The sequence below is a fragment of the Dendroctonus ponderosae genome, unplaced genomic scaffold, assembly GCF_020466585.1.
Source record: "Dendroctonus ponderosae isolate FM_Combo_2020 unplaced genomic scaffold, Dpon_F_20191213v2 Dpon_F_20191213_9, whole genome shotgun sequence".
Classification (NCBI taxonomy): domain Eukaryota; kingdom Metazoa; phylum Arthropoda; class Insecta; order Coleoptera; family Curculionidae; genus Dendroctonus; species Dendroctonus ponderosae.
Genome location: NW_026019116.1, coordinates 2,650,829 through 2,671,577, shown reverse-complemented (window position 1 = coordinate 2,671,577; position 20,749 = coordinate 2,650,829). Strand labels below are relative to the sequence as shown.

Below are 20,749 nucleotides of genomic sequence, written 5' to 3'. Positions count from 1 at the left end.
TAAATAGGGACAAACATATTAACTGCTTCTACTGTAAATTCCTAATGCTCTCCAAAAGAGTTCTTTTCAGTCGGTTGAAGCTTCTTCATCTCATTCTATAAAGTGCTTCAGCACTGTATTGGGCAAAAATTAGCAAGTCAAGATTGCGGAGGCTTAAAACTCGCACACATGGAGCTTTTGAGCCACTTTGAGCTTCTTATTTAATTTTTCTCTTAAGTAAGGTTTTTCATTTAACTGCGTCCTTTTAAACAGATTTTAATTCTCTGGTAACCAGCACGCAAGTAACCACTTAACCCTCCTAAAAGCCAACCAAAGCCGACTTAACTTTCAATTCTTGTAGAGCGAGCGACCAGACCATCGCGAACCTCGTATTTGTCCGCGTCAAAGACGTCCGTGCTTACTTTTCCTAATCGCGGGGCAATGCAGAAAACAAACGACAAACAGGTGTTTCGTTTCTAATGTGTAGTTTCAGTGTTTTCCCTGATGATGATTATGTTACCGAAACCGGGTTGCAGGAGCGGAAATAGTTGGTTGTATGTGACGGTCCTGCTTTTATTTGCCGTAGATTGGATTATATGCCAAGGTATTTATCAGTTACTTTTCTTTAAATCTCTTCCTGATTACCTTCAGAGGTGGGTTTTGCGCGATTTTTGCTCTCTTTGAAACGGTTGCTTGGTAGGCTGGAGGATTCCGTTTCTAAAACAAATCTTCTAATTCAATTACATTCACAATATGGTTCGCATATTCGTGAACCAACTGACCTCTCTTGTAATTCTTCACCTAATTTGGCATGGGAGTAATAACAAAACGTACGTAAATCGGTTTCGGACGCCTTGCATATTTAAGTTGAAACCAACAATACAAGTTTTGTATGAAAAATGTTCGGCGATTATTATTTGTTTCACTTTTAATGAGCTTGGATATACTCAGTAATATGGTACAATGCAATAAAGCGTTAAATTGCATTCTTCACCCGCCGAAAATAATTTGTAAAGAACTCCCCAAAGAAGGGCACAGAGTTTTAAATGTTGCCAAAATAAAAAAAACGTGCAAACGTGCTGGGAAACAAAAAATTAAGTCAGATAATGTTCAATCTTCACTAGCAGGTGCCGACGTTTTTGAAAAAATTCGATTAGTTGAAGATGAAGTTTTTATTCGTTAGCGCATGCTGACACAAAAGAACTCATTTCAGCGAAAAATTTATGATCGAATTTGTACAACGGTCACTGCTGGTTTTTGCGCAGAAATTCGAATTTGCGAATACATTTTTAATTTCGTATAATTCCTTTAAATTTCGATGATTCGTCCGCGAGTTGGGCTGAGTTTCATCTATTCATTGAACCAACTCCAATTTATTATTAATTTTTCAAATCTCCTTTTGATTCCACTGTGATTCCACGTCCTTGGTCAAATAGGTTTCTCATTTTATTCATTAATTTTTTAGATTTCGGTTTATTATTGCTATTGTTCTATTTAGTGTTTTAACTAGTTACTGTCGTCAGCGTGTTTGGATTATTACATCGGGTATACAATGAGTTGAAAATAATCTGTTTTTATCCGGTATTTTCCGTTTTATTCTCAAACATTATCCAGCTTTCATTTTGCCAAATTGATCTATTCATTGAAATTTCAGAATCTTTTTTATTTTATCGTTTTCCAATCGTTTTTGCTTTAGTTCATTCTTCATTTTCTTACTTCACTTACAGCGTACTGATTTCTTAATGTGTAAGCATCGTCTCTTTTTATGTGAGCTCATAAATATTTTTGCCGCTCTCTAATTAATTAATTATATTCCTTCTTTAGTTCCTATTTTCGATGTGTTTGATGTTATTCATCGTTTGCTGTTATTCTTATTTTATGTGAGGGTTTACATCAGGTTCAATATTTGATGGATTTGTTTAAACAGCATTTCGAATCTCTTTTCAATTGTTTTCTAATCGTTGTTATGTAATAATAATAACAATCTACTTTCTTTCTAGTCTGAGTTTTCGTCTTTATTTGTTAATCTTTCTAGTTTTTCATTCAAATTTAATAAATATCTTTGATTTAAGTTAGCTTTCAATTCGCCATTTAAAGAGTGCCTTTATTGTATTTATAGATGTATTTGAAATTTTATTTTCTGTGTTATATTTTAATTGGGTAAACTTCTCTTCTCTCAGAATTTCTGAGTGTAGATTTCGGCTTACTTGTGCAGATCATTTATTTAACATAATTTGTTACTTTTCTTTCATTCATTATTTATGATTCTTCCCTTGTCTATTTTTAATCTGGGTGCGCATCATTAGCTGTTATTCGTTCACATTTTGTGCGTGTTATTTCATCTATTTCAATATTTTTCAGAATCTCTTACTATTTGTTTTTAAATTTTTGTGTATGGTTATATATTTATTTATGTATTTTTCTCAAAATAGCCTTTTTTGTTATTTTATCGGCCCTGTCTGCAGTTTCAGGTTAATATTTCTTTATAGTAAGTAAACTATTTTATAGTTCCTCACAAAAATTTAATTAGTCCCTCCTTTGCTCCATTTTTTTTCTCGTTAGGATGCTGGTCGAAGTTCCGTGCTTAGTTTATAATTTCATTTGTTAGCTTTCGTTCCTTCATTATTTTTAATCCTCGTTTTAAAGATCTCGTTTAATTCGGATCGGAATTAACAGGTTTATTAAATTAATTAAGTTAAGTAAATTTGGAATCTTATTTATCTTTTGCTAGATTTCTGTTACGTGTACTGCTTTTCTCTCTCAATTTTCTGGTGTATTTTGAGCTACAGTTAATTATTTGCTTTTTATCACCTGCTTGCTTTATTTTATATATGATTGTTAAATCATCATCTGTCTATTTTTATCTAGTTTTATCCTCATATTTTGCTGCTCGTCTTATTTTCTATAACTCACTTAATATTCATCGGATTTGCTAATAACGTTGTTTTCATTTTAATGTTCACATATATTTTTCATTCTGTTTTTTTTTCCTGAATGTCTGCTTTTTAAATTGGTTTTATTGTCTTTGCTTGCACTGTTAAAAAAATTTGTTAATTTTACATAGGTTTCCACTTCTCATTCAAATTCAATTACGTCTTTCTTATTTACGTTTAGTTACACTTAGAACATTTTTTACTCACACTTGAACATGATTTCTTAATATGTTGTTTTGTTTTTCCTTTAAAGCATCTGGTTTTTGGTATTTTATCAGCTCTTTTTGAATGTTGTTAAATGTTTGTTTGCACTGCATAACTTCCTTACTTCCCCATTTTCTTTGCTTAACTACACTGTTTTCAAGTTCCTCACTTTTATTAGTTCTTCGGTTGCTCCTTTCTTTATTTACTCGTTATGATTCAGGTGAAAAATTTCTTCTTGACCCAAATAATATTTTGCTCTGCTCATACCAGCTAATTTCGTTTTATTTTTTTACTAGTACTTTCATTTTGATTTGGGCTTGCTCCAAATTCGCTATTTAATCGTTTTATCGTTTAATAATTTTATCGTAATTATCAAGTATATCTTGTAGCTTGTTTGGACTTTGTTATATTTTAATTGCGTCTATTTTTCACCTCTCAGAAGTTCCACGTGTAATTTATCTCTATACTTAATTATTTCTCTTATATCAATTAAATTTATTGATTAATTTTATTTCCCTTCATTCATCTTTTGGGCATGTTATTACATCAGTTTTCAGATTGGTTAAATTTGCTGATAAACCTCTTTTTCAATTGGTATTTGTAACAATATATTTATTATTCTGTTCTTCGTTTTTTTCTCTCAAAATGTCGGTTTTTTTTAATATTTTATCGACTCTACCTGGATTTACCAAAATATTTATTTATACAGCACAAGTGCTCCTCGTTCTTCTGCCTCGTCACTTAAATCTGATAAAGTATTTCTCATTAGCATTTAGTTTTCACAACGTTTCTATTTTTCATTTTCCATGTTTTTCAATTATTGTTGCCCGATTAGTTAAGTTTGAGGTGCATCACAGGCTTATGTTCTTCTTCGGGTATATTTTTATTCTTTGTTTTGTGCTTGTTTATTTATCCAAATCCATTATCGTTTACTTTTTTATGCTTTAATTGCGAGTAATTTTATTACTGGCAATTAACTTTATATACTTGCCTAAGTAATTGTCGACTACATTCGAATAAATTAAAAAAAAAAACCAAAAAGTTCTCAATTAATTTAGCTATTCATGTGCTTCATATTTTGAAAAATCTGCCTTTGCATTAAAACTGCTGTATGTTTTAATATGGGATTAAACAGAAACGTTTCTGAAATATCAGCGAACATACTTGACATACTTTGGCACTAATAATGAGACTATCGAGAGAATTATGAACAATGTGCATTTCTATAACAATTCCATTAAAAGTCTATAATTTACTTGATTGTCTTGCCTTACACACAGGTGTCCGAATGATGATTTAGTGCCTTAAACCTGCTTTTTCACTTCCTAATAACACTAGGCTGAAGCGAATTTGGACGAACTATTCTAGTTCTTTTAGCGTGTTTGAACGCTACTTCTAGCATTTACTAGGTCAGCTTAAGTGTCTCCTTTTTCGTCTTTATGCAACCACTAGTAAATATCTGGCCTATCCGTTTTCGGTATGTTGAGCAATGGAAAAGATAGCTAAACATTATATTACATTATATCGGCTTCCTTTCTGCAAATGCCAGACCGACGGGTTGCTTAATGGAGATTCTTCGTTTGGTTTTGTGATGAAATGAAGCTACCAGTATAATAACAAACCGTGAAGTAACTGAAACCATAGTCTCTTTGGTAGGCGTTTAGCAACTGAAATCAGCTACGTTTGGCGCATGTGGTTTTTTTTCCACCCAATATTACGCCATCAGCAATTTGAAAGAGCATGTTAACAACGACCATGTCGCCTTTCCAATTTTTATGGTTTATGAAATTAAACACGTACCTTTTACCAATTAAGTTGATCCAAAACCCGATATGAACAGCCCGATATGGTGGGCTGAAATAATCAATTTCTGTCGATTATTTTTCGTTTTCGCATTAGCGCCGAGTGGGATTGAATTTATAAAATATTCAACAGTATGAAACGAACCCAAATAACGCAAACACTTTCAAATTGGATAATAAACGAACAGATTTTAAGTGGTTATTTTCTTAAACTTTGCTATGCCATGCGGCTGTTGGTTTGTCGAAGAATACAACTACAGAATTAAATAACATTTGGTATCCTAATCTTCGCTCGTTGGAACCCTGGATTTGCTATTTTCAATATACTGGAGCTACTTTTTGAAAACTGCATTAAAATACAGTCTTTCGCTTAACGAGTTATTCTTTTAATTCAGTTTTAATCAACTATTTAACCACAATTGTGGTGTTTTCATGTTGTTTGTCCACTTTATTAGTTTTTCTAATTATCTTTGCATTTAGTAAAAAAAAATGAAATTTTCTCCTACACAAAATGCCCATCAGGAAATAACGTTCTTTACAACATATCCCATTATGGTTATTTTAATCCTATTCTACTTCATCTATTTAGATTGACTCATGGTCACGGTCTGCTAAGAAAATGACTGCTTTCTATAAACACCCACAGAGGCAAGTGTATTTATGCCAAGCCTTATTTAATACCTTGACGAACGATTTTTGCGTTTTAATATTGTTTTAACAAATCTAAAGGATATCTGTTGCGCAATACGAAGGATTACTAGCTCATTTTTTATAAACTTCAGTTATAAAATCAAAGCGTTTCTGTTGCTGCCGGGATTGTTTAGATAGTTACAGCTGATAATTTATAGAAAAAAATTGTGAATGATCATGATTTGCTTCAGTTTGCCGCAGATTCGATTTGGAGAATTAATTATGAAGACTTTTTAGTGTTTTGAAGATTTTTCCTTTATTTATTTGATTTTGTTCTGAAATTATATCAGTAAGTAACTAGCGACGCAAATTGTATGAGGAAATTCCAAGCAAAAAAGTTACACGCAATTAAAACTCACCAAATCTAATGCTTGCGGCATGTTAAATTAAAACGCAAAACACCAAAAGGCCGAATAATCAGCCGCTTAAGCCAAACTAGAAGTAGAAGACAAATAACTGGTTATATTTAAATGAGGAAGAAGAAACGTTGTGTTGTGTTAAGAAACATTTCAACAAATGCAAAACCCACCGATAAAAATAACAAAAAAGCAGATGCTCTAAGCTCTAAGGCAGAAACAAAACAACAGTATAAGAAAATATATTCAACTGAAAGTTTCTAAGTGTAACTAAATGGTAATTAGAAAGGAGTAATTAAATTTGAATAAGGAAGTAGACATATTTTTGAGAATACAAGCGGATGCGATCAAACAATTTAAAAAGTTGGCTTTTTCATAAAAAAACGAAGCAGAATAAAAATTATATGCAGGGTGATTCACAACCTTATGGACACAGAGCATTGGTTTTAGACGAAAACAAGTCGAGTTTCCATAAAGTTTTTTTCTCAGGCCCATGGTTAACGAGATAAAGTTAAATTTTCTTCAAAAAGTTTTGCGTCCTTTCGTTCACATTTTTTTGTGAAAGAAATTAATTTCGTAATAAATTTAAATATTTGTTACATTTTTATGTATTTTTATTTGGATTAGCTTACAGCAGATCAACCTCAATGATTGTAAATTAAATGAAAGTGAAAAAATAATTAATTTTAAAGTTAACTCGTCAGCCATCCCTATTTTAACTTCAACTTGCACTTGAAGCTTTCACAGAAAAATGTGTAATTTATAGAAAATCAAAAAATAATTATAGAAACCAGCCCTGGGGGCGCCTGAGGTTAGCGCATTTCGAAATCTGCACTTGCTTGTTTCAATTTAAAAACAAATGAGGAGTTTTTCTGTATTTTTAACAAATCGAAGAAACGTTCAAGCAGATGTAATAACACGCGTACAAATAGCAGCGAAAGATGAGAAACTACATACAAAATAAACAAAACAAAAGGGGAGTTAAAGATCAAAAATGAGAATATCTTGAAAATGGTGCAAAAGAAGTAATTAATGAAAACAACGATCAAATAATTATGATCTCACATACAAAGAGAGTAATATTCAGAAATTATAAACTGCTTATGGCATAACGAATAAAGATGCGAATAATGCAGGCTATTGGAAAACAATAAAATAACTGCAGGTTAACTAAAAAAACACGCAGCATTGAACGAATGAAATAAAGAAAGGAATATATACTTTCAGCGAATCTTATGCTTGATTTAATAACACAAACACACACTAAAAGTGAAAAGTTTCAATTTTAGTCACTGATATTACAGATCTTTCGTTTTGGGGTCAAGTTTTCGGTCAAAATTTTAGCTTAAAAGTCTGCCGGTTCTAATTAATTTATAAAGTTGGAAAATGGGCTTCAAACCTCTTGAAGTCGCATTTAACAAATTGAAAATGCAACTAATTGAAGATGACAATTAACAGGCTTCAAACCTGTTGAAATCGCTTTTAACAAACTGAAAATAAATCACAAACCGTTGTGCGTTGAAAGCAACAAAAGTATAAAAATCAGTACTTTAAATTACAAGAGAAAATAAGTTAAAAGACACAACGGGCACTTTGAAATATTGTACACACAATCATTCTTCAAATTACACAAAATACCTTACAAAAAAATTGTGACACTCAGAAATTAAAACCAGATTTACGAAATATTACAGCTTACATTTCCAGAGAAACAATTGATTAACTGCCGGAAGAAAATAAAATGCACAAACGAAAAAGGTTAAATATGGCAAAAAAACATAAACAAATTGATAACTCAAACACTGGATGAATAACTTAAAATAATGAACAAATCAGATCTAACGCGCATAGATAAAAAAAACAAGTAAACAAGCATGAATGATTATCTCAGAAGCGTAAACAAATCGTCATAGAAAAAAGTAATGTTAAGTCAAAGAAACTTAACGAATAACGTAAGTGAAAATGCGTGGTGAAATATACAGTAAAATAAGATGAGTCGAAATGGAATAGCTAAATGTTGTTTTTTCTAGAACGAAATTAACCACACGTACCAGTTTTGTAGTATTTTTGAATCCTCGTAAAATTGACCTAAAAAAACAGGAATATTAACAATAAGCAAACACCTGAAGCCAAGGTAACGAGATGCGTTAAATGTTGATAAGTCATTGACTTCCCATTAATATTATTGTAGGTTTGCTGGAACAACTAACTGTTCTTTCTCCTATGCGTCATTAGATAATTAAATGTTTTCGTTGATGAAAAGCAATGAATTGATGGAAATTGCAGAAGAATTCAATAACCGACAAATGCAAGACTTTTCGGCGCATAATGGGACGAAATGGGTTTCCATTAACATGATTTTTGCGTGTTCATGAAGCATTGTTCTTCGGCACAATTTAGGCCGCCGGAATTTCTCGCTGGCGTTTTTTTATTTGGAAAATGGGGACAAACTGCTGCGGTAGATGACATCTTTGGACTTGATGAGAATGTTCCATAATTTTAACTGGGAGTTCCGTTAGGACTTTGCTATTAGATCGTCTACATCTCGGTAGATTAATTTTTTTCAAATTTTAATTGGCTTTTCTGCACAATTAATTAAAATATTTTCTCAGAATACTTAAGAGGTAATGCAACATAATCAGATAGCAGATTTTATTGAAAGCTTCTAGGTTCTTTCATACACCAACACACCTGGTGAGCCTTCGACAAAGACCCGGTCAGCAGACTTAAAAATGACCCAAACAACGCGGTTTGACCCGAAAATTTCCAGTAGCTTGAACTAGTTTCATGGTAAAAGCGTGCTGTTATGTCAACTGGCCATATAAAACACTGTCATTGCCGCCAAGCTATCAACAAAACATTAAAGAATCTTTAATGATTCGATCTGATTTACGATTCGCTACGATCTACTCTTCAAATGAGTGTCAAAATATTTATTTAGTGGAATGTATAAATTATTTCAACCTTTTGAAGTCGAATTTGCGCATATTTTGGCTAACGGTGATGGTTTTTCAAAAAAACTTTCACATTTCTTAATAATTAATATCGCATATTAGAGGTTTCAAGGTGATAATTAATGAAAACGATAAATTTAAAAAATGTAAATTGTTGTATGTATGGGGCTCTTTGCTCAGATATTCATTAGCAAATTATAATTTCCTGGTTTTTCATCTCAACTATTGTTGGTTTTTGCTCTAAAACGCTCTGTATTTTGCTATGTTGTCATCAATATAATTAGTTGGTTGATCTGTTCTCAAGTCTTTTAAAAGCCATTTTAACGCTCTTCCTTTGATTCATGATGGATTAAACATCCTGTATATTTAACTAAGTAAGTTTATTAATTAAGCTCGTGATGGACAACAATGAAAATGTATTTATAAGTTTTAGACAATTTAATTGTTTTTAGTTAGTTTTATTGTAAATAATAGTAACACTCACTGTGTGGTTTTCAGTTACTCATAAAATACTTATTTATACAAAGCAAAGTTGAAGTTTTCATGTTTTATACAATAAATATGCTACACTTTACTTGCATTTCTATTGTTTTTCTTTATTATTTCTAAAATTTACAAAACCTGAACTTGCGGCGAAGGAAAACGTGCATTGTTAATACATCTTACATCTAAATGCAGATTGTCCAAACAACGAAAAGTTTTGCGAATTGAATCCTTTTATCCGTTATCCTCAAATGTTGTTTTAAATTAATTGAAATCATAACTTTTCGGTTCAACTTGGCAATAAATGGGGAAAATGAAATGTTAGCGCCTTTTTTAAAGTTCCGCTCATAAGAAGCAATAAGTAACTTTAAAACTAGGGCATGTTTGAACGTGCAATGTAGTCTCAAAATACTTAGCTTTAGTTTATCAGAATCTCACTTCAATCGGAGTGCAGGCAGATTTAGGTAATAGAAAACTTCTTAAACTTGAACTGCGGAAACCAGAAAACTTTTTTCACCTTCAAAGTAGAACAAGTTTGGACATGACGTGGAAATATTGTAGCCTAAGAATATGCAGCTAACACTTTGCCTCAGGAAGTCTCAAACTAGGACAAGTTTGGACTTGAAATATGCCAAATTTGGGCTTTTGCTTTGCATGAATCTTCCTTCAATCAATCATTTTTATTTTTGAAAAATCCTCAGTCTTGAAAAGTGACAACAGAAAAACGTGCCATTCATTAGGAAACTTGCCACTTATAAGAAATTTTTTCGACATTCTCAAACTGGAACAAGTTTGGTCTTGAAATTTTCACACCCTACTCTCAAAATGTGCAGTTTTTCTGTTGCCAAATCTTAATCTTCAATCGCAGAAGAGTTAGATGTTTAAATAACCTTCAAACTTAAAATGGAAAAACACTGACTCCTGGCGCTCATAAGAAAACATCTCTAAATCTCAAACTACAACAAGTTTGAACTTGAAATTTATAAAACAAACTTACTCCATTAACCATGCGAACCATCAAAATATGGACTAACGTTATGTAAATCTCCCTTCAATTGAATGGATTTTGATTTATGAAAAGTCCACACAATTAAAATGCAAAAAACACTAAAACATGCCGCGCATAAGAAAAAGTATTTCACTATCGAACTGGACCAAGTTTGGGTATGAAATTTTAACGGTGAGGTCTGGAAATGTGCAGTTTTACTCTACCTAAATTTCACTTTAATCGATGAAGAGTTTAATTTTTGAAAATCCTTAAAATTGAAATGAAAAAACACTAAAACGTGCCTATTATAAGTAAATATCGGTTACTCTCGAACTAGAACAAGTTTCGGCTTGAATTTTTCACAGCGTACTACTAAAACATGCAAACTCATTGTGCCTAAATCTCATATCAATCGAACCGAAGTTGGACTAAAAAACAAACTAAAGTGAATGTTTGTTATAGGATAAAATACACTCGTTGCGATTAATATTCGTGTTAAATCCAAATTTTTAAACATAAACAAATTAAAGGAAGTGAAAAGTGGAACAAGAATAACTCAAAAGAAGCACATGAAGGCAATAACTGAAAATTGCAAAAACGAAAATTGGAATAAAGATTGGATTAATTCAGCTGGACATTGAACTTTCAAAACATTGCATTGAAGCTTTGCAAAAGCTAGCAAAATGTATAATAATGAAAATTGAAATTGGTAAGCTAAAAAGTATAAGTCAACGTTGCCATCACGTTGACTTATACTTGAATATGTAGAAAATTATTATAACCTTCCAGTGGATGAAAAATCCAGTATTTTTTATTTTTCTTAATCGACCTGCTTCTGTTTAACTTAGTTCATAAACACATGCCGCGCCTCGTACATTAATATAGGAAGTTTGTTAACATTAAGTGAAATAACAAAAGTTAAATTATTAAGAGACAAAATGCTTGAATGCAATACTATTATTCCCATCTGAGTCAAACTAGAAAGTATGTGAGATATATTCACATTATAATTATTATTCAAACATATTAATGAAAGTCTGTGTGAGAAACACTCTCACTGTTGCAAATTAATAAAAATGTTAAAGAAAGCTAAAATGTGCAGTAATCTTTAACATTTATAACTGACTTGTAAAAAACTTTAATTTATTGAGGACAACTTTTGGAAAAAGCCAGTTTCAAGACCAAAGCTACTCTGCTGATTTCAACATAAATCTGGCGATTCTAATACTTTGTGACAAAATACAAAATTTTAGTATTTATACCTCAAAATCATTTATGGAATTCAAAGATATTTTCAAAAATTTCTAAAACCTACACTTTGGATCTCTCTAAAGCTTTCAACAATGTTCGACCTCACTTTACTTCTCTAACCCAATCAAGATACATTCGAAGCAATAAATATATGCGAGAGATTTGCAACCAGGCAATGGGATGCGATCAGATTATAGGTTGAATTTTGTATGCCATACATTTTAGAAACGTATTATTAACTTTCTCAATATAGTTCATATTGGCCCATTGTATGGTTGCAGCGTTGCATTAATTATTGTACTTGAGTATAATATACGTAATTCGAACAGTCAAAGATGTGAGTCAGAGGATTTCCATTGGCTTCGTAATCATACAGTCACTTTTTAATGCGTGTTTAATTAAATAAACTCAATTTGTTTAAGATTTTTTACATTTTCTTTAATAAAATGCAGATTGTTTTCACATGCACATTTATTTTTTGCTTGATTTTGGTGAAGTTTAATAAAGCTGCGGAAATGTACCTACTTCAAAGAACTGAAGCTAAGAGTGAAACGTTTTCTTCTGTGTTTTTATTAGTTTTATCGTTTACATCAATTTTTGGGAAATCGTGAGCTCCTCTTTAACAAATTGTGCGTTAAAATTGATGCAAGTTCTAGAAAAATTGCACAGCAATTTTTGTCAAAATTATCACATCAGGCAAGCATACCATATAGTCAAAAATTTGAATTAATCCAAAACTCGGCTTCTAACTATATTGAAATTTCCAACACTAGAAACGTTCTCCACTATCCTTCTTTCTTTGAATTTGAAAACTGTTGTCTTTAACGTGAAAATTGTTGTTAATTTTCAAGAGGAGAACTTTTTGTTTTTTTGGTCGGTTCTAAAGTGAATTTTGTTGCGTGCTTTGAAAAATAATTGCTTTAAATCACATCTACTGTTTCACCGTATCGAATGCTTGAGCAAAGTCTACATACTGCATCTACATTACCTAGCATTTCCCAAAAATTGTACGGATAGCATTGGACAAATATGAACAGGCTTGTAGAGGTCTCATGAACAAATAAAATGTCATTCAGTCGCTACTATAAGAGCTTCCAACTAAACTTAGTGTGGATGCATTATAAATTTATCGATAGGTTTAATAAAAACCACTAAACTAGAAAAGGTCAGGAACTTTTCGTTCATATTCCATACATATGCAAAGGATAAGTCGAAGTTACGAATCTGTGATTGATAGAATGGAAGGTAACATCGGACCATTTGTGCAACTATTCTACTTATTTACCATATTTAAAAAGCTGCTTAAAAGTCAAAAGAGCCTCTTAGGGGATTCAGAATTTTTATCTACTGAGGTAGTAAAGGTTATGTAGTACAGAAAAATAAAATAAAAGAAATCACTTTATCTGGTTTGAAATTATACAGTTCAAAAGCGACCAAGAGCGCCAGCCAAACAACACATGAGCGCTAGATCATCGAAAGTAGATTTTTCGGTTTATGAAATTTTTACACAAATAACTCAAAATTATTGTGTAACTAGCTGAAGAACATTGAAGCTAATTTTTCCAACAGTTTTAACTATGACAAGGACACAAACCTCAATAGACAATGAAGATGCAAAGACGAAGAAAACAAAGCCAATTCGATCCATTGCTGACCAATCAGCGGCATTAATGCCTTGGTCAGATCATAATCGAACCGATGTCGCAACACTCATTGTAGTCGGCATTTTTTCACGACCGATTGCAAGCAGAATTATTAAATAATAAAGAAAAAAAGCGGTTGCAAAACAATTCTTTGCAACCGCGTCGTTGTTCGCACCATTAGAAAACGTTCTGTTTTTCGTTCGTGATGGCGGTTGTCGATAGAAAAACCGTGGCTGTTGTGAAACAGTCTTCTAATTGGCCAGTTTTGTGAATCGATAATGATGTACTACAAAAACCTATTGGGCTAATTTTGATACTGTGCTGTGAGAAAGCATTTGCTTCCTGTAGCAGGAAAAAATATAAACTCAAGGAACTGGTTCGCCTTCTATAAAATACCAGCTCGTTCACCTAAAAATACATCTGACTGGCCATGTCATATCAAATTGCTGCTTTGTACGCTTGCAACTTTAAAAGCAATTGTCTTGAGGTTTTGGTATGGTTTACTGGCCCTGCTTTGTCATTGCGAATGTACGATTTAGCCTAGTAAAGTTCGGTTGCAAAGAATGAAAGCCACTTGCTGTCCCCGGCTTGCAAACAAGTGATTTTTAAAGAATTCGCCATAGCAAATCAGGCAAAGGACGAAAAACAGATCTTTAAAAAAAATTGTCTAATGCTCTAAGATATTCGATAAAATTTGCTCGATGCCATATGCGGACTTCCGAGCTTAGTCATCTTGCGAAATCAGCGTCAACCTGAGACAATGTACACATTAAATGATTTTTTGGAAGTTATATTTATTCAGTGGTTCTTAACAGCAGACAAAAGCAATTTGGAAGATTCCTAAAAAATCGTCGAAAAAGTGGATTTAAATTACTCAGTTTCGAGTCTTGATTTGTCGAAATTTTTTACAATCACAACATTTTTACATCAACAACATTTTTGTTTTTAACTTGAGAAAAAAAGACATTCAAAGAACCAGGTGTTTCGATACTCGAGCTCAATTAAAATCGCATTATTTTGTTGAGATAGAGCTGACTAGAGACGTGCCATGTATGTTTAAAGATGGATTAATATTCCTCCGATGCAATATGTAGAGTATGTTTTTCCAATATGTTTTTACAAAATGTGAAATGTTACATATAATTATTGATCTCTTATATATTAGTTTTTCCCAAAAAACTTTGTTTTTCCAAAGATCTAACACATAAACAAACAAGTTATACTTAAGGACAATTCTGTTGTTACAAAAAAAATTTTCTTGCAGTATTTAACTTTCAGTTTACACAACATGTATTGGTGTATCGGGATTTCATCTGAGGTTTTCGGTGGATATATCAAAATTTGTCAAAACCGTAGTAAGAAGTTGAAGAACTCGGACAGTTTGGAGCAACCGTAAACATGGATTTTTGTAGACAAGATGGAAAGTTTAATGTATCTTCGGAAAACTCTAAATACCTTCAATCTACTCCATGAGAAATACGCGGAATTCTGAGTGTGTCGTTTATTCCCAACGAACGGATTCTTCTGCAAAACTGAAAGTAAACGTGTCACAAAATGTGAAAATGGAACAGTTAAAAAGTGATCATCATCAACGTCTCTTAGAGGTCCTGATAAAAATTACATTCTTCGTCCGGGCAATTCTCCGTTTTTATCTCTGACTCCTTCCTTGGTCATTGTAGAACTCCTGACGGTGCAGATTCTGGTTTCCGCTGGTTCTGAATGAATGGAGGGAATGATTTTGTCTTCTTCAAGGCTCGAGAAGTTCAGCTGCAGTATTTTTTCAAATTTTGGAATTGTTTGATTGTTAGTAAATTTTTTGTTTAGATTATATTCCCCGCTTGTCCCAAATAGTATTTACATGTATATTTTTCTAACTGATAAAATTGCCGGTTAATTGTCGCAATGTCTTTGAAGTATCTAAAGTACCTAACCGTACATCAGTTTTCAAAAAATGTTAAATTTCTCAAAATGTCTGAGATTCTGGGTCATTTTTATCTCAAGGAAACGAGGGAATGCAACAAGATAATTGAGCGACATGTTTCACATCCCAAATAATCGACATTTTTGGCTCATTTTAAGCTATTTTTGAGCGATCACAATCTTTAGCCGAAAATATCTTCCTTATCATAAACTAAGTTTATGAGCTTCTTTGGCCGCCAGCAATCGATTGAGCTACAAAACCAAAAACGCTAGAAGCTACAGATCCAAAATAATTCATATTTTTGGGCAATTTTAAGCGATTTTTGAGTGGTCACAATCTAGAACTGACGATTTTGCCCGATCATAGTCCCAAAACTTTGAATATGCATATTGGGGCATATTCAAAGGGCTTAACTTCTCAGGGCGAAAACAACCGATTGAACGATTGATGATGAACCAAATTTTCTTAAGATAGACGTCGATTTGCTGAAAAAATATTCAGTAACTCAAAATGTGTCGACATCACGTTTATCATCAGAAATCGAGGAACTCAATGGTTAATTGAAACAGATGCTAGAAGCTTCAGACTCTTAATTCTTCAGATTTTTAATCACATATCGGTCACATACTTTAACTTTATATATGAATATTGAGGATATTTTTAGGTATGAAACAGTCAACTTAATTGAAAAAACAAGCATGTGAAATTTTCAGTTTCATCCAAAAATGGGGGTCCAATTCTCCAAAAATATCAAGTCTGAAAATTCCTCAAATTCCACATCGTCAAGCAACCAATAATGCAACAAGCTAGTTGAAAAAGCGATTTTTGAGCGATCACGATCTTTAACCGATGATATTTTCCTGAAGATAGACCCAAATGTATATCTGCATTTGAGAAGCTTCTCATGCCGAAAACAATCCATTGAGCTAAAAACACTACTGAGAATTTGTTACTTTTGACGACATTTTCATCGATTTTTTCCAAAAAATGCCTATAATTCCTCATCATTTTCATAGAGAAAACTTTGTCAGCAGTTGAAAATAAAAGAAAAAAATTTGAGTATATCTTAATTTAAAAGTTTTAAAAACTTATATAGCGTTATTCAGAAACAGTATTAGTAAGTTTATTGTTTCTATTTGTTCCCTTTTGTAATTTTCTTCGATTGTTCGTTACATCTTTGCTTCATTGATTTTTCATTTTCATCCCCAGAAAACGAGGAAGGCAAAATGAGTTAATTGAAACTTCAGATCCGAAATAATCGCAATTTTTTGTCAAATTTTTTATTAATTTTTAAGCGATCACATACTTTAACTTTTTATATGAATATTGAAGAAATTTTTGAGAAATGCTGACATAAAACAAGCATGTGAAATGTCCAGTTTCATCCGAAATGTCCGTTTTTTAGTAGTATTTTTGAGTATACACTAATTTGAACGTTTTAAAAACTTGTACAGCGTTATTCAGAAACAGTATCTATTAGTCAGTTTCTTGTTAGTATTTGTTCCCTTTTGTAATTTTATTAGATTGTTCGTTCTACTTTCACTTATTATATGAATATTGAAAAAGTTTTTAGGCCGGAAACAATCGATTGAATTGAAAAAACACGCAAGTGAAATTTTCAGCAGTTTCATCCAGAATGTTCAAAAGTGTGGGAGTGAATTTTTTTACAACATAAAGTCTCAAAATGCCTCAAATTCCACCTCGTCAAGCAACCAATAATGCAACAAGCTAGTTGAAAAACGCACTGAAAGCTTTAGATCCGAAATAATCAACATTTTCGATTCATTTAAAGCGATTTTTGAGCGATCACCATCTGTAATTGTTGTTGTTCTCGTGAAGATAGACCCAAATGTATATGTGCATTTGAGAAGCTTTTCATGCCAAAAACAATCCATTAAACTAAAAAACGACTGGGAATTTTTTACTTTTGACCGATATTTTCATGAATTTTTTTCAAAAAATATTATGCCTCTCAGAATGTCACATCATTTTCATTGAATTAATTAAGAAACGTTGTCGGCAGTTGAAAATAAAAGACGGAAAAAATGTATGTGTAATGTAGCTTTATACAGAAACAGCTTTAGTCAGTTTCTTGTTTCTATTTGTTCCCTTTTGTAGTTTTCCTCGATTGTTCGTTCTATCTTTGCTTCATTGATATTTTTATAATTTTTTTTAGCTTTTTATGAATTGATTACATTTACGTGATTTTACCACACTCCTGTGTTTTTCCAAAACAGTTATTTCAAGGTTTAATATTTGCGTATATATTGAAAAATTTGCGGAAGAATATTTTGGTTTTCTCCTACAGAAAGAGAATAAACCAAGTCTTGCCTGACACGATCAGCTGCCCAATTCACAATTTTCTACAGAATTTTATGGTAAAACTTTCCAAAAACGTTGGTGATTTAACTGAGAGATATGAGGAACTGACCAACATAACATGAGGGCATTTTACGTTTTCTTATTCCACGTCTTAAACAAATTATTTTATGCAACCAGCAATGGACCACAGTTATTGTATCTATTTCACCATCATCATTGAACTAGATATTCAAAAAACACTGCTTGCTTTACTGTAAAATTGTATTTTAGCAATTCGCAACCGATTCTACTGGAACAAATACCGTAGTTGACCAACTAGGTTAAACTGCTTCTGTAAATTATCAACCTAAAAATGTGATAATTGGTTCTTATTGTAGTGGCACGTATAGAGGTCTTGCCGTTAGATCGATGTATGTACAGTTGTAAAACGAATCGTACATTGTACATCACATTCACGCCATTGGATGTGATCAATTTATTAAGTCCATTACAGCAACTGAAATTCCAAACTTGCAAATTTTCCACATCAATTAAATCCCAGTGTATGATTTGTTCTCATTATATTAAGACCAGTAGGTAAAATTTGCTCTGCAGATGGGCTTTTGCGAATGTATAATTGGAAATTTCAAATAGTTGATGTGTAGCCAAGCATTTGAGATATCTGCTACTGTAATTACTCGATCTGGTTCACGTAATGGGTTAATGGTTCCGTTATGTGGACACAATGACAAAGATTTTTCTTGGCAGATTAGTGTTTGACGCAAAACCGCTTCTCTTCTGTAGGGCAATTTTTACCATTTCTGGCCCACTTCAACCAGCATTATAACGCTGAAGACTTCGCACGATGTCGCTTATGGTGACATAATTCATTGTCTGCATTATTTACGACATCGACTTACATTTATGCATATTTAATGACTGATCGGCTTACGACCAGAAACTGTCGGTTGCTTAGTTAATGGCACGTTTTGAACAATTGCAGTGGGCCTGAAATTGCTCAATAAAAGCAGCTGAAAGTAGAGCCAGGGGAAGTTTTGAGGAAGATTGAGCAAATTTTCCATACGAAATTTCAGTTGTTGAGTTTAAATAGTTAACTCTTGGCAGGGTCTAAATAAGTTGATGAGACTCAACTGATGGGATCTGGCTAGCCATCAGCTTCATTAGGACCTATTTGGTATAGGCAATTTAATATTTATTAATGTATATGATCATGATCATAAAGCAGCGCAAAAGAACCTAATTTCTCTAAAGAACCTTTTCAATCGCTAAAGAAGAAAGTAATTTGTACTCGCAAATCGATAATGTTGTCGTTAGCTTGAAAGTCTGAACAGCAAAAGTCGAATTTGAAAAAACAAAAGTAATTCTTGAAATGAAGAAGCATCGGTCAAGCAAGGCTTAGAACATTATAAGACGCACACGAGTGTTGCTAGTAAACCCTTACAGTTAAAACCCACTCAACACCAGGAAAGTAGTTGTAATTGATTCCATAAGAGAAGTTTACTTTGCACTACTATAAATTTATTGTACGCGCCATATAAGCCAATGTGTATTCTTTATGGCCGAAGAAAGCCTAAGTACATATCTTAAACATGCAGAAATAATATCCCGAATGGCATAGTCGATTGACTAAAAGCTTTAACGGAAGATATAGTTTACGATGTCGTAACTTAATAAATAGCATCGAATTAAGCTGAAATTATCCCTTTCTCCGATTAAATTATCGTTTTATTTCAATTGCTTTCCTTCTTTGTAATCGATTGCTAATTACATAATATTTGATAATATTTTTGTACAATATTTAACCAATTCACAACAAAGAAAATATTAATCAGTAGCACCAACGAATCCAAATTGAGGCTCCAGTCGATTTGAAGCACTTAAGAGTCAATATATTAAAAACATTAAAATGTGCAGAATGCAACAATAACAGAATACACTTTGACCACAAAACTGTACACTACTACAAAATATTTAGAAGAAAATTAATGTGAAAAATAAGAAGTAATACTAAGCAAAACATGTATAGTGTGAGAGAAACAGTAAAAGCCAAACAAGCTGTCTTTACTTGATTAACATTTTGGAAAAATTAAGAAATCAATACGTTTACAGCCCGATTCAAGCGCTAGAAAGTTCACAATTGAGAAAATTTATTGATAAAAATGTAATATATTTTATTTGATTAATGAATGAGATGTAACACTATATAAAATAGCATGCAAAAAAATAAATATTTATATGCCTATGTAAACAATAAATAATAAATGAATTGGTAACGGGAAAACAAAATAGAGATACGAAGAATTAAAGCATTAAGTAGTCTCTCACAAACTTTGAAGAAAAGTAGAAGTGAAGTAAATTGAAAGAAGAGAAAGAAATGTGAGAAACAACAAACACCTAACAACTGAGTAGTTTTCCAAGTTTTTTACATATGTATTACTTAATACATTTATTCTCCTGACTTTCATTGTATTATTTTCATCAACTTTTCTTTTATCGCAATTTCTTTATTATTTATTAATTCAGATTTTCACGTAGTTTGGATATGTGCCCATTTGTCTAAAATTTAAAAAGCAAAAACCGGTTTGACAGACAATTTCTCACTTAGAATACATATCAGATAGTAACAAATCCAAGAAAAACGTAAATTTAAGTCCAACTGAAAGATGTTTGAGCAATATTGTGCCTTTATGGCCAAGAACACCGAAATTTGCAAAACACAAACACAAAATTACCGAAAACTTACATAAAAATTAAATAATATCCACGAAACATGGATTGTCAAAAGAACATAACAGAAGTGATAAAAAATTTCAACAAAGAACAGAGTTTTTTGTTAATTTAATTTCCTCAAAACCCAGACTGTATATATTTATTGACCAATTTAAATAACAAATAACAAGGACATTGAAAACGAAAAACTGAGGGCAACAAAAGATAATAAGGAAAATTATAAATTAAATACACTTTTGGTGTAAAAAAACGATTCAAGATCCACACTAAGATTTAATAATTAAGCACGTATGTGCTACTTTTTTCATGTTCGTGTAAGAGTGCGCAATTATTTTATTAACAAAAATTTTAATTATTACCAAATTTTAATAATAAAAATTCCCTGCTTGGGATGCAAAAATGTATTGTTTTAATAGGGTTTTAGAGCAAAAAGCGAAAATCAACCAGAAATGCACTTTGTAAACTTGTGTTAAAAGAACATGGAACGTTTTGA

General features: G+C 32.1%; 1 protein-coding gene across 1 annotated transcript in view; it reads left to right on the top strand.

Moving 5' to 3' along the window:
- Positions 1–316: 316 nt before the first annotated feature.
- The window catches only part of LOC109539137 (sushi, von Willebrand factor type A, EGF and pentraxin domain-containing protein 1), a gene marked incomplete in the record, with an annotated part of 33,307 nt that continues 12,874 nt past the window's right edge, over positions 317–20,749 (top strand). Inside the window, 1 exon segment of the mRNA XM_048669645.1 lies at positions 317–583. Within this exon segment, the coding sequence (XP_048525602.1) occupies positions 484–583 (100 nt within the window).